This window comes from Colobus angolensis, unplaced genomic scaffold, assembly GCF_000951035.1.
Source record: "Colobus angolensis palliatus isolate OR3802 unplaced genomic scaffold, Cang.pa_1.0 Scaffold344, whole genome shotgun sequence".
Classification (NCBI taxonomy): Eukaryota; Metazoa; Chordata; class Mammalia; order Primates; family Cercopithecidae; genus Colobus; species Colobus angolensis.
Window position 1 is genome coordinate 1,849,843 of NW_012116755.1, and position 18,269 is coordinate 1,868,111.

Genomic DNA, 18,269 nt, shown 5'->3' on the forward strand with positions numbered 1-18,269 from the left:
TTTTTTTTTTTTTTTTTTTTTTTTTTCAGATCCTGAAACTCACAGAATCAAAGGAAATGTAGGAGCTGGGCCCACTGGGTATTGGCACTAGGTCCTTGAAGTACACCAATTTCCCCAGTCTCTCTCCATTTCCTGTTTCTGCTTCTCTCCACGTGCCAGCTTTATTTGCTCAGACATTTCTACAAGCTGGGGGGCAGAGCCACCTGAAGCCCTTATGGCTTCTGACCAAGGAGAAAAGAGAGTCCTCTCTTCCTCCAGCGTTCCGCTTTACTCCGTACAGCCTAGAGCTGTCTTGGGAAAGATTCAGGCACTTGCCTCTCTCTGCAGTGAGGGGGATGGGTTTTTAAGATTGGCAGTTTGCACTAACACTGTATTAAGTTGGACGCAGAACAGTTTCCTAGAAGGGGAAGATGCTGTTTGAGAGGGTGAAACACTTTGGGCCTGCCACATTTAGTAAGAGGAAAAGAGACCTCAAGTCTTGACTGGATTGGGATATGTCCAGTCAGTTTCATAAAACTGCATAGAATAGATATACTCAGGGAATGTTAGAATTTTTAGAAAAGACATATATGCACTGCGGGGGTTTAACCCATAGACCCTGACCTAGCAACAAATGAATAACCTACACTGACACAGTTATTATGCCTGTCAGTCTGGCTGAGCATCTGGGCCACTTACAGACTCCATGGAGAGTGCGGAAAGACTTGCAGCCGAGGTCCTGACTCAGTGGCCCTGCTAGCATTTATTCAGCATACATTTAATGACAAAGGCTTTGAGTAAATACCACTATAGGATAATTGACCTGGTTGCCAACACCCTGAGTAGAGAGCAGTTATGCACCCGAGGTTGATCAAAGGTTGGTCTTAGGACCACATGAGTAAACAAGCTATTTAGATAAACTATTCTACATTCCTTTATACCTACTTTTAAGCCGTTTACTCAAGGATTAGGCTGCTTTCAGCCATAACCCTATCCTGAGACTTTTGCAGAACCTTCCAGCCTTCCAAGAAGATTTGTGTCTATATCCTATAACTTCATCTTAAAGTTTTTCCCACCAGCCTGACTGAACTCCCACAATGCACACATACATATTTTGTACAGATGTCCCTGATATAGTGTTAAATGAAACAAGGCCATAAAATAATGTGTATAATCATTTCTATTTCCTTTCTCTTTTTAAAGTAATCTTTTTAACTTTGAAAAAAAAAATTTATTTTAGGTTTGGGAGTACATGTGCAGGTTATATAGGTATACTCATGCTAGAGTTTATACCTAGATTATTTTGTGACCCAGGTACTAAGCCTAGTACCCAATAGTTATTTTTTCTGCTCCTCTCCCTCCTCCCACCCACCACCCTCAGGTAGGCCCCAGTGTCTGTTGTTCCCCTTTGTATCTGTATGTTCTTATCATTTAGCTCCCACTTGTAAGTGAGAACATGGGGTATTTGGTTTTTGGCCTGCATTAGTTTGCTGAGGATAATGGCCTCTAGCTCCATCCATGTTGCTGCGGAGGACATGATCTTGTTCTTTTTTTTATGGCTGCATAGTACTCTGTGCTGTAAATGTGCCACATTTTCTTTATCCAGTCTACCATTGATGGGCATTTAGGTTGAGTCCAAGTCTTGGCTATTGTGAACAGCGCTGCAGTGAACATATGTGTGGATGTGTCTGTATGACAGAACAATTTATAATCCTTTGGGTATATACCCAGTAATGGGATTGCTGGGTTAAATGGTAATTCTGTTTTCAGCTTTTTGAAGAATCCCTACACTAGTTTCCACAATGGTTGAACCAATTTACACTCCCACCAAGAGTGTGTAAGCATTCCCCTTTCTCTGCAAAGGTTTTATTTTCATGAAAACAAATAAGCAGGCTCCTATGTATGTGTACATATGTTTGTATATATGTATTTGAGTGGGGAGATAGATGTGGAAGGAAACAAAGGCTGGCATTATTGGTTACATCATTGACGAGTAGTGACCAGGAGTTAAAAATCAACTTTGCCTTTATTTATCATTGTATTGTGCCATTTCATTTGTTAAATTAAGCTTGTATTATGTTTGTAATTTGAAAAAAAATCAACTTATGTAAAAAGAAAAGCAGCCTATTCTGACTGACCTCAGGATGGGTGTGGATGCAGGAATTGAAGATAGTAGCTTGGGATCATCCCAGCCTGGAAATCCAAGGTGTCCCAGATTCCCAAGACTGGGAAATGCAGCATAGGATGCGGCAAGCCAGCCTCCCTGGGGCAACAGCAAGCTTGAGAGGTCCACAGGACTGCTTGTTCACTAAGCACATATCCCTTCCAGAAAGCAGTTGTGAGTGAGTCACATCCACCACCACCTTCAATATGGCAAAGTCCACTGTAGGGCAGAGTCTTTGCCTGGGGCAATTGGAAGCAGGCCCCGTCCTTCCAGTGCACAGGCGGCTGCCTTCTGCTGATGGACTGCTTCTGGTCCAATCAGCTGTGGCATGAACAGCCGGGCTGCTTTTAATCGAAGCACCTGATGTCAATCATTAATTATTCAGGAAAGAAGAACTGCTGGGCCTCTTTTACTGAAAAGGGGGCCAAGTACTTGACTGGCCGTTTGAGCCTGCGTGGTCTGTTTGGTTTGGGTAAGAACTTCCAATGCCTAGGACCAACTTTCTGCAGAGGCTTGTCACAAGTAACCCACCCTTAGGAATGTACATGTATGTGTGAGGATCTGTGTGACATTCAGGTATTAATATCTTCCATCCTCTTGTCAGAAAGCAACTATATTAAATGTGGCCAAAGAGATGGAGGCTGAAATTGTGGTAAGGTAATCAGTGATGTGCAATGCTGTGAGATGCTCAAGGTCAAGAAAGCAGACAGCCGCAGCGGCCACAGCAGCAAGTGCTGCCGTTTATTGGGTGCCTGTGCTGTGCTGGGCACCATGCTAGATACGCCACGGACATCATGAGCATATCATGCTTAATAATTCAGGGTGGCTGCTTTCAGTCACCACTTACAGTTGAGACTCGGAATAAGTAATGTGCCTCAGGCTCCACTTATAGTAAATGGGCAGAGTTGGATTTAGGACATTTGCCCTCAGCAGGCTCCTGGAGAACAAGCCTTTGTTAGCATTTGCTGTGCACTAGCCAAAGGAGTAAGAGCAGCTTTATTTTAGAGAGATGGTCTCAGTTCTTTAGATGGAATTGTTTCATCAGACTACTAAAAAACAACTTAAAAATATTAATGTGCATAATGGAAGTATGCCTTTAAGGTAAGTGACTCCAACCACTGGAAGGGGTATGCGTGTTCTCTTATTGCTGCCTTCTAAGACAGGGGCTTAGGAGAGAACAGATCTGGTGACTGGGATTGCAAGATGCACCTAGGTTGGGACACTCTGAAGTATAAGTGCTTATGGGACCTGAGGCAGAGGTGGCCAGTGGGTAGTACTAGTGTGCACCTTGGAGAGTCCTTGAGCTGGACATAAAGATGGAGGAAAACTCCAGGTGCTCATATGCAGGTGGAAGTGTGGTTTGCTGCAGTCTTTCTGGGAATGTCATTTGGCTGTATATGTCAAACGTCTTAAAATTCTTCATACCCTTTTACCCTGTAGTTGCACTTCTAGAAATTTTTCTAAAGGAAATGTTAAGTGTATATACAAAGATTTATGCCCAAGAGTGTTCATCCTGGCCTTTTTTATAATGGTGAAAAATGGAAATAACTTTTAGGAAAACAAATATAGCTGGCCAAAGCAGTCACTAACAGAATGCATTGATAGCATGTACAGTGAAAAAACAGGAGATAAAATACATATATAAATCATATATTCTCAATTTTTAAACATTGGATACAAATTGACCACATGTAACTGGTATGTATGGCTGTATGGTAGAATAACAGGTGAGTCTTATTTTCTTCTGTTTTTCTCTACATACCAAATTATGGTGAATATATAATTATGGAAGAAAATAAGACCTATTTTCTTTAGTTGAAAATGTCCCATTCTGATATGCGTGTGTGGTGAGGTGGTACCAGTAAGTGCCTCTGAGTATTCGTCATTATTTTAAGGAAATGTGTGTGAACATAAGCCCAGCTTCTCTGCATGATCAAAAAGCAAAGTAAGGGACTGGGGACAATGGCTTATGCCTGTAATCCTGGCACTTTGGGAGGCAGAAGGATAGCTTGCAGCCAGGAGTTAGAGGTTACAGTGAGCTAATTGTGGCGCCACTGCACTCCAGCCTGGGCAACCAAACAAGACCCTGTCTCTTAAAAAAAAAAAAGGCAGCAAAATAAAAACCCCAGGTTGACAGCCCATGAACTTGATAGGACATAAGAGGGTCAACTGGAATGGGCTGTTTTCTATAATAGAAATATCAGAGTCTTCTTGGTCAGTCCTTCCCCACAGGCAGGCTTCGAAAAGAAGTGGCGTCTGTGATTTTGTGGCTGGATTTAGTTTCAGAGAATGGCAGGGGACTGAATTTTGTAAACAGGGTGTCTTTCCTGATAGGGTCAGGGAGCCTGGCTTGCTGAGACTGTCCCCTGATGTCACAGCAGATGTGTCAAACCATTTTTCCTGCTCCTGGCACGTAGTTAGTTTGAGAGAACTTGATAGTGAGGCTGCTGGCTCAGCTGCAACTGGCCACTCATTTGCAGACAAGAATACCTTATTGGTCTGTGCTTGCTTAAAGTAATTGCTTCTAGGCTACTCACTCCTGCTGGGCCACAGTTGCTTGAACAGTCAAATAAGGGGTTGGGGGTAGAGGATATATTTCAAAAGCTTCTCTGTCTTGAAGATTAGTGATTCCTTGTTCTTTGGAGAATGAAAATATCTTCTAGAAGGTGATTAGAGAGCAGTACTCTTTAGAAATAATAATGCTAGTGGCCTTATATACAGCACTTTACTGCGTGGCAGGCACTATTCTCGGCACTTTTCTTTTTTTTTTTTTTTTTTGAGACGGTCTTGCTCTGTCGCCCAGGCTGGAGTGTGGAGCACAGTGGCGCGATCTTGGCTCACTGCAAGTTCCTCCTCCCAGGTTCATGCCATTCTCCTGCCTCAGCCTCCTGAGTAGCTGGGACTACAGGCATGTGCCACCACGTCCGGCTAATTTTTTTTGTATTTTTAGTAGAGACAGGGTTTCACCGTGTTAGCCAGGATGGTCTCGATTTCATGACCTCATGATCCGCCTGCCTTGGCCTCCCAAAGTGCTGGGATTACAGGCTTGAGCCACCGCGCGTGGCCTGCTTTTCTTAAATTAACTCATTTAATCTTCACAGTAATCCAGTGAGGTAGTTATGCTATCATCCCCATTTTACAGATGACGAAACTGAGGAGAAAAGAGGAACCTACACATGGAACATTTCTTATACCAAAAGCATAGCTAGTGGTTTGCAATTAATTTTAAAATATTGGCTATTTTAGGCCAGGCTCAGTGGCCACTCCTGTATTCCCAGCACTTTGGGAGACCAAGGCAGGTGGATCATTTGAGGCCAGGAGTTCGAGACCAGCCTGGCCAACACAGTGGAACCCCATCTCTATTAAAAATACAAAAATTAGCCAGGCGTGGTGGTGTGTGCCTGTAATCCCAGCTACTCGGGAGGCTCAGGCAGGAGGATCACTTAAACCTGGGAGGCAGAGGTTACAGTGAGCTGAGATTGTGCCATTGCACTCCAGCCTGGGCAACAGAGCAAGACTCTGTCTAATATATATACATATATATATATACATATATATATATATATAAAAATTTAGTGTAAATGCTGTATAGGGCTTGGTCCAAAACCTTACTTTTATCCGGTCTCAAAAGTAATTCTCTGAATACCTTTTCTGCTGTGTTCCTGTGTATTTTTCTTAGCTTTCATCTATCTGGCTGTTTGGGTAGGGTGGGGGTTTCCCTTTCTTGCTGGCAGGGAAGAAAGGGATGAACTTCAGTAGCTGGGCATGGTGGCACACACCTGTAATCCCAGCTACTTGGGAGGCTGAGGTGGGAGAATTGCTTGAACCCAGGAGACGCTCCAACCTGGGTGACAGAGTGACACATTGTCCTGGGGGGGGAAAAAAGAGAAGAAAGTGATGAACTTCAGGAAGAAATGGGTAGTGGGCCATTCAAAAGAGTGTTGTCTCAATCAGGGGAGAGAGAGATAGAAGAAAGAAGCGTGAAACTCTCGTGTCTGGAGCAAAATGGAGCAGGGTGCTGAATGATGTACATTAAAGAGGGACTGTGTGCTGGATTCAGGCAAGCCGTGAGAAAGGGACAGGCCCAGGCCACTGAGGAGGGTTGGGATGGACTTTCTTAGGTCTGGGTAGAGCTGGGACTGCCTAGAGCCACCAGTGTGGTCATTATGCATGTCCTCTGCAGCGCTGTCCAGTAGCGCTTTCTGCCATGATTTGAATATCCAATATCTGCACTATCTGGTTCAGAGTCCAACAGTCACATGTGTCTGCTGCATACTTGAAAGGTGGCTGGTGAGACTGAAGAACTGCATTTTAAATTTTATTTAATTTTAATTAAGTTTAAATATAATAGCTATGTGTGGCTAGTGGCTACCATATTGGACAAATATATATATATATTTGAAACTGAAAGAAACTCTTTATAATTTCAGAAAAACAATTTGGGTTCAATATAGAGACTATAGAAAAGAAGAGGCAAATAAAAAGTACTCATGAAAACACTTCCTCAGAGGTAACTTATTGGTAGTTTGGCATATAACCTTCTAAATTGTCTTCTGTGGTTAGGTCATAGGTAGCCAGCTGGCTGTCAGATGCATAACCTGAAATTATCCAGCAAAGGATAAGGCATGTTAGCAGGAGAGAGTGCTGAGTTTGCCCTAGAAGAGAATACCAGTGGAGTTCTTAAGTGATTTGCCATGGTTGATGTTTCTCTTCTGGGTCCTAGGTCATCAACCCCATGGGATGGGATGCTTTTGGATTGCCTGCTGAAAATGCCGCAATCGAGAGGAATCTACATCCAGAAAGTTGGACACAAAGGTAAATGTTAACAGGCATGCATACTCAAATACTTGCATACAAAAACCTTAAAAATTATTTTTAACCTGTTCATAAAAAATAGAAAGCAAAGCAAACACTGCAGCTTACCAAGAGATAAACAGGATTGTATATATTGGTGTTTGTCTTTTTTTTTTTTATGAGACAGAGTCTTGCTGTGTTGCCCAGGCTGGAGTGCAGTGGCACCATCTTGGCTCACTGCAAGCTCTGCCTCCTGGGTTCACACCGTTCTCCTGCCTCAGCCTCCTGAGTAGCTGTGACTACAGGCGCCCGCCACCACGCCCGGCTAATTTTTTTGTATTTTTAGTAGAGACGGGGTTTCACCGTGTTAGCCAGGATAGTCTCGATCTCCTGACCTCGTGATCCACCTGTCTTGGCCTCCCAAAGTGCTGGGACTACAGGTGCCCGCCACCACGCCCAGCTAATTTTTTTGTATTTTTAGTAGGGATGGGGTTTCACCGTGTTATCTAGGATGTTCTCAATTTCCTGACCTCATGATCCACCTGCCTTGTCCTCTCAAAGTGCTGGGATTACAACCGTGAGCCACTGCGCCCGGCCTGGTGTTTGTCTTTTAACACATTGTATCCTTATCTAAGAAATATTCAAAGAGGGTTTTGGATATTTATTCATGTGTTCATTTTGATGCTTTGTTATTTACAGTTATTTTTCCTTTGAGTATTTATGTTCGGTAGGAAAAAGAAGAGGGTTGCATTTGTTAAATTTCTATAATGCTTCTGGTCTTCTTGACCGTAGTTTTAATATATCCAAATACTACATTATACTTTTCTCTGAAAATTCAGTTTATTTTTTGCCTTCGCCATTCAGAAGCAAGAGGAACTTAGGCATTCCATGTAGAAATATATGGCCACTTTATTCTGGGCGTGGTTTTCTCGAAGGCGGAACACACTCCCAATCCCACCCCAGCCTCAGGCTTCCACTACACGTGGGCCAGCTGTGCTCTTTCCTCTCCCTCCTGCTAAAGTCCTGAGGTCCTCACCCTAGAACTTGGCAGAGTCCTCTGGGACCACTGCATCAGCTCATTTCACAAAGTCCTGGGACCCTTCCCCATGCCACCCCTTAGAGAGACAGAAGGGCAGTTCTAGAGCCTGTACCCAGTGTCTCTTACCTCTCTTTGTTCTAGTTTACCCAAGGATACATTGTAAAAATGTCTACTATACTTCTGTCCATACTCTGTCATCCAGGTCTCTTTTTTCTTCCTAACCCCTAGCTTCTGCTTTTCTAGTAATGTTTAATTCTAGATTAATTAATTTTATCACTAGATTTTATCTAGTGAGTAAAAAAAGAGGAAGAAATGATGATTCAAATAAAGTGGATCAAACATGGCTTATGTTTGATATAAGCTAGATCAGGAGTTGGCAAACTATGGCCTGTGGGCTAAATTTGGCCTTACATGTTTCTGTAAATCTGTGTTTTATTGGAACACAGTCAAATCCATTTGTTTACATATTGTCCATGTCTGCTTTCGTGAGACAGTTGCAGGGCTGAGTAGTTGTGATAGAGATTGATTGGCTCACAAAGCTGAAAGCATTCATCATCTGGCCCTTTTAAAGTTTGCCAGCCTCTCTACTAGGGAATAGTGGTTAAGATGATGGCCCCTGAGCCAGGCTACCTAGGTGCAAATCCTGCCTTCCCTTCTTGCCAGCAGATCACCTTGAGCAAATTACTTAACTTCTCTTTACTTATCTGTGCTTCAGTTTACTTATCTGTAAAAGAGGGATAGTCATAGTTCCTATCTCATGTGATTGGATGAAGATTAAGCACTTCTCTGCAAAGTGCTTAGCATAGGGCCTTGGATTAAATAAGCTGTCATTAGCTAATCAGAGATTACACAGAGGACTTTTTCATGGTTTTTCATATTTTTAGTCTGCTAGAAACTAAAAGAGGATGCAGTAGAAATGAATTAGTCCTTTTTGTTTAAAAAAAGAAAGAGAAAATGATTTATTTCTTTATTCCGTGTTATATTATAAGTTTGTTTACCCATTTATCTCCCTATTTCTCGATGGTGGATAGTTTTAGGTTTTAGGATTTACGTTTTGATTAACAGAGCAGTGTGATTTCTTTTGGATTCCCACAATTTATACATTAAGCCTTTTTTTTTCAGCCACTTTTAAACTTATAAATGCTTGGCTTAAATAATATGGCTTAAATGCTTACAGAATATTGACATCTGGATGGCCCAGCAGTGTACATCTCAAAGGGGTTGCCTATTTGAATGGCCAGGGGAGGGGGCAGTCCTCAAGGCTAGAGACCATTGTGGTTTCTAATGGATTGTGTATGTGTCCAAATAATGGGCGTCTTCTAATCTGTTGGTATTTTTTGCTGATTCTTAGTGGTTGATTTTTCTGCTAGGGGAAAGCAACACTTAAAGCCCATTTGTGTAATTTAGACTTTTCAGTTTTCCTTTACGTTCTCAAAGTGTAGTTTGTGTATGGCTTTAATCCCCCCTCTAAAAACCAAACCTTTTTCCCATTGTTTCACAGTAATATTAAACACATGAGGAAACAGCTTGATCGACTGGGCCTGTGTTTCAGCTGGGATAGGGTAAGTCAACTCTTTTTCCTGAAAGGTCATCATTTTAAGGACGGTCCTGATGGCATGGAGCACTCCTCTTCCTCTTTGAGTTGGGAGAAGGCAAGGGTGGGAGGCAGGAAGCAGGAGGGAAGGATTAGCACTCCTCAAAAAAGTGTCCTGAGTGGATAATTTGCTTGAAAACAAGTAATTTTCTGTGGGATTAAACTGAGAGTTAACTTCCTATTTAACTTTAGAGTTGGCCATGATTTCTGTGTGGCAAAAGCTTTGCACAAGGATTTCTCTAGTTCTAAGCAATAGCTCTAAAAGACTGTTGGAATCTATGTTTAAGTGATTAAATATCAATCCATCTGGTCCTTGTGGTAAATAGATATTGATTGACCATTTATTTATCTTTTGTTCCAAGTTCAGAAGTGAGGCTCATAACAGCCCATAATTATTCTGTCACATATAATCTTTTGGTGTTAGACACTTTCAAACTGTACATTAAATCAGTGGAGAATTCCAGACCCACCAGGAGTTCATGGAAAACCACCCGGCTGTTTGGAACACTCATGTGTTGCAAACATATTGTGAACTGGGCCCTTCAAAGCTCTGGCCCAAGGCCCGCCTTTTAGACATTGAAGACTAGTCTGTTGGGTAGGATGGACTGTTGATTGTGTCCTCCACGAAGGGCCCCTTCCAATGCCACAGTTCCTCTTAACATCCCATTTACTCCACAAAACAATTGGGATTTTCATTGCTGGGCCTGTCAAGTTTGTATCATTTTCTTTATGAGAAGCAGGGGAACAAATCCAAATGAGGGCTCCTCATCCCTCCCCCAACAATTTCTTAAATGATTGAAATTTGATGAGTACAGTGAAAAAGAACAAAAGTCAAACACATTTGAATAAGCCCTGAATTATTATTTCCTCACGCCAGAGTCAAGTTGTCCTGAGGTGCCAATAGGGAATCGCTCATAGAGGATGAAATACAGTCACAGGCAGAGAGAACTGAGTATTGGCCAGAGCTCTTTCAGGATGAGAGCGTTGATTCCTTGAGGGCAAAAGTGGACTCAGTAACCCTCTAGAATGATAACTAGCCTAGTCCTGCACAGGAATATCAACCACAAGTGATTTAAAAGTTGTTAGATTGTTTTCCTAATCCTCATAGAGGATTAGAAAATACAGAAAAGTATAAAGAACATATTGTGGCTAATTTAACAATTTGCAGTCTTTTATTTTGGAATTATAAACGTTTATATAATTTACAAAGTTCAAATCAATATGCATATATTTTTTGTCTTGAACATTTTTATATCTCATTAACTATTTGAAAAAGTGACTTTTTATGAATATATCATAATATATTTAAGCTATCTCTTACTATATATTTAGATAGATTGTAATGTTTCTCTATTATAAATGCAGATTCTCAATCCTTCTTGTGCAAATCCAAAGTCCAGAAAGCTCTGAAAACTGAAAGTTTTTTCATAATTTATTTGACTGCAAAACCTGAACTGAACTGATATTTCTCACTAAAAATGAATATTCATATATTTTACTGTAAGAATAGTAAAATTACCAAGTAATATCCCAGACCTAGTTAGATAAATGCACTATTTTCTTTTAATTTCCAAAAAGATCTTAATGCTGAAGCACATTTGGCTGACACCATTTCAGATAAGGGATTTTGAACCCCTATTGCAATGATGTAGATATATATCATCACTTCTGCTACCATTGTCTGTTACTGAACACTTACCATGGGCCAGGTACAGAGTAGGTATGACCTTATTCTCTCTTTGGATCCCTAGAAAGCTCTAAAAGTCAGTTACTTTTATTGACATTATTTTATTGCTGGTCACCCAAGTGGCAAGGCTGGGCTGATCCATTGGCCAAGTTATGACTGCTGTGCTCCTCCGCCCACTTAAGGGAGAAATCTTAGTGCAGATGATCCTGGACTTAGAATGGGGTTATCCTAAATTGAATAAGCCCATCCTAAATTGAAAATATTGTAGGCATGTAATACATCTAAGCATCATAGCTTCACCTAGCCTACCTTAAATGTACTCAGGACACTTACATTAACCTCCAGTTGGGCAAAATCATCTGTCAACAGTCTTTTGCTGAGTATCGGTTGTTTACCCTCTTGATTGTGTGGCTAACTGCAAGCCGTGGCTCAGGGCTGCTGCCCAGCATCTCAAGAGTATCATACTGCTTTCTACTGAATGCATATCTCTTTCACACCATTGCACCACTGTAAAGTCGAAAAATTGTTAAGGCAAGCCATCATAAGTTGGGAACCATCTATATACATATTTTATTATTTCCTTAAAATGAATTCTCAAGTCAAGAACAGTTTAGTATTTATTGCCAAATTATCCTCCATAAAGGCTATACAAATTTCCTTTCTGAAGTTATACAGTTGTTTTTGTGTGTATTTCCTTTATTGTTAGTGATTATGAAGTTTTTTCATAGTTTTTTCATAACTTCATTATGAAGTTAGTGATTATAAAGTGTTTAATGGATGTTTGAATTTGAACGGGGTTTGTATGTGAATGGTCTAATTATGTATTTTCTCATATAGGTAGGAGGTGTTTGTCCTTTTTTTAATGATTTCTGTTACAAATATTTTTCCTCGGTCTGTCATTTGCCTTGCATTTTGTTTATAGTGGAATATTATTAGCACACAGATATGTGCTTAGAAAGACCCTCTTTGAGATAGAACAAATAACATATTTTCTTCTGATCCTTTGTGATTTAAGTTTTACACTTAACTGGAATTATTTTAGTATTTGAGATAAGACAAGGAATTACTACTTTTTCTAAATCACCAGTTGATTTAAAAAATTTTTTCAAACAATCCTTTCTCCTTGTTGATTTAAAATGCAAACTTTATAGTAGACCAAGTTATTTCATCCGATTATTATACACCAAGTTCTGTTTGTGTTCATTTGATCCATTTATTATTTCATGACTAAACTCGTTTTAATTACAATTGCTTTTAATACTTGGCAACAGAAGTTTTCTCTCATTGTCTGATATTAGCAGTGCCATCCCCACTTTCTGTTGTTTGTTTTTCTGATATGTTTGTCCATTGAAAAAAAAAAAGCTTTTAGCCTTTATTTGTTGACTTCTATTGGTACACCATTTATAGATACAATTAATTTAAAAAATTAAAAGATGGGCAAATATATGAGGGAAACCTTCTTTGGGGCAATTTGGAGTCTTTGTGTTTAATAGGAAAGTGAAAAGCTATTTGTGTTTATTTTCATAACTGGTACTTACTTTCTAATTAAACTTTTTAAAACGTAGTTTAAGAGTTCTTTTTGTAAATGATGTCTTGCCTTTGGATTTTGTTTTCTTTTATCTACAGAGACTTGAAAAATATTAATTCTATTATTCAATCTGCTAAAAGATAGCTTTCAGAGTGCTTTTTAAAAATAATTTATATCAACATAAAAAATAAAACAGTGTATTTCTCTTGACCCTCGTGTATGATAAGAAAAGTAGCAGGTAATTGACATTTCCCATTTTCTAAATCTGTTTTCCAGGGATTTTTTATTGTTGGTTTTTATGGGGGTATATCCTGAGATGTTAGTCCTGATTTACTGTTTCATTGTTTTTGTTTTTGTTTTTTAGAGTCTCAGTCTGTCACCCAGGCTGGAGTGCAGTGGTGCAATCTCAGCTCATTGTAACCTCCGCCTCCTGGGTTCAAGCGATTCTTGTGCCTCAGCCTCCCCAGTAGCAGGGATTACAGGCACGCACCACTAGGCTAATTTTTGTACTGTTGAAGAGACGGAGTTTTGCCCATGGTGTCCAGGCTGGTCTCAAATTCCTGGCCTCAAGTGATCCACTGTGCTTGGCCGATTTACTGTTACATTGCAATTTTTCTTTCCTTCTTTTTTTTTTTTTTTTGAGACAGAGTCTCGCACTGTCGCCCGAGCTGGAGTGCAGTGGCCGGATCTCAGCTCACTGCAAGCTCCGCCTCCTGGATTTACGCCATTCTTCTGCCTCAGCCTCCCGAGTAGCTGGGACTACAGGCGCCCGCCACCTCGCCCGGCCAGTTTTTTGTATTTTTAGTAGAGACGGGTTTCACCATGGTCTCGATCTCCTGACCTTGTGATCCGCCCGTCTCGGCCTCCCAAAGTGCTGGGATTACAGGCTTGAGCCACCGCGCCCGGCCGCTTACATTGCAATTTTTCTAATCATGTATCATTTCTTTTTTTTTTTTTTTTTTTAGTCAGAATGTCGCTCTGTCGCCCAGGCTAGAGTGCAGTGGCGCCATCTCGGCTCACTGCAAACTCCACCGCCATTCTCCTGCCCCAGCCTCCCGAGTAGCTGGGACTATAGGCGCCCGTCACCACGCCCAGCTAATGTTTTTAAAATGTATTTTTGGTAGAGATGGCATTTCACCATGTTAGCCAGGATGGTCTCGATCTCCTGACCTTGTGATCCGCCTGCCTCGGCCTCCCACAGTGCTGGGATTGCAGGCGTGAGCCACCGTGCCCGGCCATGTATCATTTCTTAACCATTACATTTGATATTCGCTTCCAGTTTTACAATCATATTCATAGCAATTATTTAAATTTTAATGCTCTTTAATTTCAGAGTTTATGAGGAGATCTTTTAAAGGACAACTGTTCATTTAAAATTTTTTCATTTATGAACATTTTTAGAACTTTGTTTTAACTCTTGGTTTGGTGTGATCTTTGCCCAGGTGTCACAGGCTACTTTTATAACTAAGAATGACTGCTGCTTTCATCTACAAACAGCAACTTACTGGGATATAGAATCCTTCATTCATGATCTTTTTTCTTTCATATCTCTGTAGTAGACTTTGATCTATTGTCTTTTTAAAAAATACTTACAGGCTCACAGGAAGTTGCCAGCATAGTACAGAGAGATCCTGTGTGCTCTTTACCCAGCTTTGCCCAGTGATAACATTTTACATAACTATAATAGAATATCAAACGAGGAAGCTGCCTTCGGTACAATACTGTTATTAATAACTAGAGTGCAAGTCTTATTCAGATTTCACCAGTTTTTAGATGTAATCATTTGTGTCTATTTGTGTGTGTATAGTAGTATAGGTTCTCCTTAACTTGCAGTGAGGTTACATCACAATAAACACATTGTAAGTTGAAAATATCATAGAGTTGAAAATACATTTAATACCCATAACCTAATGAACATAATACTTAAGCCTACCTTAAGTAGGCTCAGAACACCTATATTAGCCTACAGTTGGACAAAATCATCTAGCACAAAGCCTATTTTGTAATAATAGTGACTATTGAATGTTGAATATCTTATGTAATTTATTGGTGTTCTATTCAATGTGTATCACTTCCACACTATTGTAAAGTCAAAATATAGGTCTAACCATTGTACGTCAAGGACTATTAGTAGTAGTAGTAGTAGCAGCAGCAGCAGCAGCAGTTGTAGTAGTTCTACATGATTTAATTACATGTGTAGTTTAATTACATGTGTAGTTACGTACTACATGATTTAATTACCACCACCACCTGATCCATTGTATTTTGATGGAGAAGTCTGAGGCCAGCCAGAATTGTCTCTGTTCATATAGTAATCTTTCTATCTGTATTTTGATGCTTGTTTTTTTATTCGTTTTTTCTTTGCCCTTGCCATTTTCCATTTTTCATCAGAGTGCATCTCAGTGTCAATTCATTTACTTTAATTTTGCCTGGTGCTCAGTGACCACTTTTGATGCACAGTTGTAGGTCTTTCATGGTGACGGTTTTAGAGGAGCCCTTTCTCAAGAACACCGTCTGTATACTCATTGTATTGTCTTCCATTGTTATCACTATCTCTCATGATTTTGGTCTCCTTTTTCTTCTCTCCCTTCTGGAAGAACTTTTCATGTTTGCTTTTTATACCACTGATTCTATTTCTGTAGAATCAGTGTGGTTTTCTATGGTTTCTAGTACAAATACTAATTTTGTATTTTTAGATTTATTATTATTTTTCCTTGTCTCATTCAGTTCCCATTTTTTTTTCTGAATCCTCTTGGCCAGATGCTCTATTTTCCTTCTTGTTTTCCTATCTTATTTATCTTCATAGACCTTATATGTTCAGAAATTTTCCTAAATACTAGGAGATGCCCTTGAAGATTTATTTTTGTTTCCTGTAATAAATGTTTTTTACAACTTTGGTATGCTGTGTTCTTGTCTGTTTTGGAATCTTTTCGTAGGTACCTGTAGATTTTCCCTCATTTCCTGATTGAGGGGGACTAGTGTATCCATTTGGAGCTTTATCAGCCGGAGGAAGTGTAGTAGAAGCTGCCCCCTAAGGCCATTTTTCACTGAAACAAACTCAAAACGTGAGGTCACATTCTTCCCTGCAAGCCATGTGGCCTAAGAGCGATTTAGAGTGTGGTTATCCGCAGAGCTGCAGAAGAGTTTGTGAATGGAAGTGATCAGCAGCACAGCCACATCAGAGCCATGCTCTATTAGAATTTTTACTGGGACAGGCTTTTGGTGACTTCAGGCCCTTCCAAGTTTTGTCCATTAGTGCCTCATAGCCTGTATAAAGTAGGGTGCACATTGAGGGGTTCGTGATGTTCCCCACCATATATCTTTGCTTCTATTTCTTTCTCTCCATCATGTAACTTTCATCTGTAAAGAATGTGGTGTTGCTGAATAGACAATACATAGCAGCATGTAGCTTTTAAGATGAAGGCTCTTCTCTGTCTTGCTTGCTTGCTTTCGTGTAATCACAATTCCATCATCACACCTAAAACACTTAATGATAATGCCTTAGCATGACAGAATCTCAGTTTGCAAATTTCTCTGGTTTTCTTATGTCTTTTTTTTTCTTTCTTTCTTTCTTTCTTTCTTTTTTTTTTTTTAATATTGTGGGTTTGATTGGCTGCACTTCTCTTAGCCTTCTCTTCCCACCGTCATGTTGTTACAGTAGTTTAGGAGCAGTGCTCTCTTTCCATACAAAACATATAGACTCTGAATCATGTCTGCCTCAGTTTATTTTAAAAGACAGCATGATTTGTATGATTACAAAGTGAAAATTATTATTACTTCAAAGCCGTTACTACCTTGACACCTTATTTACATAGAGGACTGGACCTCTGATAGGAGGCTTGAACTAATAACGAAGCCTCCAGAATAATAGAAAGACATTACTGTTTTTTATCTTAAAAGAATTTAAAGAATAGCTTAAAACAAAAAGAACTTAAGGGCAAGTGAATGCATGAAAACTCGGTGGGGAAGATTCCCTTTGCAAGAGCTTGGAGCCCTGGTTGCCTTGACAACGTGTCACAGACACCCGAAGTGTTTGACCCGCCCAGTCCTCTTTCAAGTGCTTTCGGAGGTGAGACAGTTTGTCTGGCAGATCTCCGGCTCTGGATGACTTGTTCTCCCTCAGAGTCAGAAATTAACCTTTTCCTAAAGGTTTGTCCTTTAGTTCGGAGGGGAAAGGCAGTACCTTTGTTTTAGCTGAAATGATTTGGCAGCTTACCTATTTTTAAGATGGTTGGTGTTGACACACAAGGGGTAGTGTAGTCCGTCACCTTGAGGCCAGGGACCACATCTCGTTAATAGATGGTACACTTGCAGTTGACCTCATGAGGAGCTGTGCCCGCTTTGTGCCAGTCAAAAAACATGTGAGATGTGTTTTTTATCACTTCAGCCAGGATAGTGTTCTCTCAGCCTTCAGCCTTAACTAAAGAGGGATGTCTCCTGGGGCTGCTCAGCAAATGTAGCTATTCAAGGAAGTTACTTGTTTTGTCCGCAGTCCCAGCTGGTGATCATGAGCCCAGTCAGGTCGTCCCTATCAAGGATGTACACTCTGGCTAATGGAATAGAATTTCCCGATGTAATGCTTGTTGAGTGCTTTCAGGAGACAGGATCTTCGCTCATCTTGGAGATCTCAGTTTTGATGATGGATCTGGCTATTAACATTTGGTGGGCATGGTCTGTTGCCCCTCTCAGCTTCAGCTTCTTGCAAGGGAATGCTTCTTGTCATAAGATTAGGTTACTTTTTAAATGCCTTAGAAAATAAGGGTACAAAATCTCTCTCTTCCTGACTGAATCAGGCCTCCAGCTCAGTCTTGTACATCAGCCAGGTACAACATTTGATAGAATGGGAGACCACAGTTATACAGATACGATGGGGTTTGAGTGCATCAGGAGCAGTATTTAAAAGGTCTTGAAGATGAGATTGTTACTCCATGAAAACAACAAGGATTATTTTTACATATAGTTACAGCAGTGGTTCTCAAACTTTGGCAAGCATCAGAATCACCAAGAGGGCTTGTTAAAGCGCAGATCTCTGGCCCCATCTTCAGAGTTTCTGAATGCGTAGGTCTGTGATTTTGTTTTTCTATTCAGAAAAAGGAACCTTAGGAATGATCATGCTTCCAAACCTTATTAGGTAGGAATCAAAGTACAGGCCCATCGTCAATTCTTTCTGACATAAGATAGAACATACATGAATAATAAAAACAAATTTCGGAAAAACTAGGTAATGTTTTGCAAATACAAGACTTACTTTTAATAACTTCCTTTTACTGTGAAATATTAGACATAAATAGACACAGAATAAAACATGCATATATAACTTAATACATTGTAGTAATGTATAGCTACTACTTACATTGAGAAATAAAACATCTGCACCCAGAGGCTCAACATGTGTCCTCCTCCAGTCACAACTCTGTCTCTTCTTTCTATAGGTAACCACTATTCTGACATTTATGATCATTACTGCCTTTTTTTCTTTTCTTT

The 18,269-nt window shown here is 40.2% G+C and overlaps 1 protein-coding gene across 2 annotated transcripts in view; it reads left to right on the plus strand.

The window, feature by feature from the left end:
• Window positions 1-18,269, plus strand: part of LARS2 (leucyl-tRNA synthetase 2, mitochondrial) — a 162,387-nt gene that overhangs the window by 21,977 nt on the left and 122,141 nt on the right. For both annotated transcript variants that reach the window (XM_011952653.1, XM_011952654.1), the window contains 2 exons: window positions 6,867-6,958; window positions 9,478-9,538. In XM_011952653.1, the coding sequence (XP_011808043.1) occupies window positions 6,867-6,958; window positions 9,478-9,538 (153 nt within the window). The remainder of the gene's footprint in view (window positions 1-6,866; window positions 6,959-9,477; window positions 9,539-18,269) is intronic.